This window comes from Hipposideros armiger, unplaced genomic scaffold, assembly GCF_001890085.2.
Source record: "Hipposideros armiger isolate ML-2016 unplaced genomic scaffold, ASM189008v1 scaffold_728, whole genome shotgun sequence".
NCBI lineage: Eukaryota > Metazoa > Chordata > Mammalia > Chiroptera > Hipposideridae > Hipposideros > Hipposideros armiger.
In genome coordinates, this window is record NW_017732078.1 from 77,110 (window position 1) to 78,944 (window position 1,835).

Sequence of the window (1,835 nt, forward strand, 5' to 3'; positions counted from 1 at the left end):
AAAAAGTATTTAAAAGAATGTGATTATTAGGTTCAAATTATTCATTGTAGACTATGGAATTATATGCTTATTTTATCTGATGAAACTGATCATCTTAACCTGTCTCATTTCAATTTCAAGTCTACCTTTTTTTTTCTCCTCAGGAAGTTGGCCTTGTACTTGCAGCTCTGTTGGCCCTCCTACTGGCTTTCTATGCTTTCTTTTATCTCAGACTGTCCACAGATGTTGAACCTGATCTGGAACCAGATGAAGATTAGCTGAGCAGAAATCAATGCATGATAAGGAAATAATTTTATAAAAGCACATCCTGGGACCAATACTTTCTGAAGTACTGGAACTACAACATCTTGAATTCTTTCTGCTTGTACTTACAGTCTGCAGGAATGTCTTTTTAAATAGTTGCATAGGATATCAAGAAAAGAACCTTACCTAGCAATGTAGTATAATGTGTGCTACCAGACACTTTTATAAATCTTTCTACTTTGACAGGCAACCTATTCCTGGTGCATTTACATAAAATGGAAAACAGATCCTAAATTCTTTGGATGCTTTAGCTAATTTATGTGTATAACTTCATCACATACAGATTACTAAGTCTATTTTTGTTCCACATATATCAGTAGTAAAAGTATATATTCTTATTTCCAGAAACATACTCAAATCACATTCAGAGCCTAAGAAGGAGCAAAAAGCCATGGGAAATTTATCATTTTACAAAGAAGTCCTGCTCTCTTTCCAGATGTATTTTCTATCATTAAAGAGAATATCTGCACATACATCTACAGTAATCTTTTTCCTTCTTTGCCAACTGTTCAGCGCACATGTGCTCCATCAGAAATGGCACCTGGATGACAGAAGCTCAGAGTCACATATGTCTCTAAAATAGAGTTCCTTTCCTCTTGGGCTGTCTAAACTGGTGTAAATATAAAGTTCAGTTGATCTTGATTTTAATTAACTTATTACTGTATTAATATAAACTTGGAATTCATTTTAATTACATTATTCTGACTGCTTACAGTATCAGTTTGCTGCTCTTGTTAGAAAGATACGTAACAACCTGTCATTTAATTGTGCAGTCTTTTTTACACAAGAGTAATAGCAGAAGGCCTACCTACTTAGTAATTTTCATGGGTTGTCTTCTAAAGCTGAACAATACAAGTTGTTTTGCAAAATTATACTTTGTCCCTTGAGAGGTAATTAGAACTCATTCATGAAAAATAAATAATAGAAGAAAGTATATATTTCATATTACTTGCATATGTAGTTTTCTGTTTACATAATTTTTTCAAGGTATTTTGCATTTGTTGCAACAAAATGACAAATATATTAAATATTTTTACTGGTAATAGAATTTTTTTATATTTTTAGAGCACATATATAGATAAAGCTTAGAAAATGGGGAAATAAGTGTTCACAGCAGAGTTGTTAGCTACTACCTTATAAAGTTTTATAGAAAGTGAATAGTTTGAAACATGTGCACAGTGTTTTATAGTCTATACATTGTATTTATGAAGAATACATAAAATGTTAAGATTGTTTTCATACTTGCCAAGAGAAGAAAGCTTTGATAAATACCCTGCATATCCTTTGAGACTTTTGCAAATAGTTGAATGTGACTGTGTAGTATTACGTTCTGCAAAATTTTTTCAAGTAGCTTATTTTATTTCATCAGTGTGAAAACAGCCAAAAGTTCCAATATTCTCACAAATCATTTAAATCAAACATCTGAGGGCAAAATTTAGACTGTTATTTACTGGATTCTTCTCCTTGAAATCACAGACTCAAGAGACAGACCAAGAGTTCTTATACACTCACCACAGCGGACCAATCCAAGT

At 32.2% G+C, this 1,835-nt stretch overlaps 1 protein-coding gene across 1 annotated transcript in view; it reads left to right on the forward strand.

Moving 5' to 3' along the window:
* TRIQK (triple QxxK/R motif containing) overlaps positions 1 to 778 on the forward strand; it is a 65,505-nt gene extending 64,727 nt beyond the window's left edge. The window contains exon 3 of the mRNA XM_019627272.1: positions 144 to 778. Coding sequence (XP_019482817.1) covers positions 144 to 257 — 114 coding nt within the window. The 3' untranslated portion in view covers positions 258 to 778. The remainder of the gene's footprint in view (positions 1 to 143) is intronic.
* Positions 779 to 1,835: the final 1,057 nt, after the last annotated feature.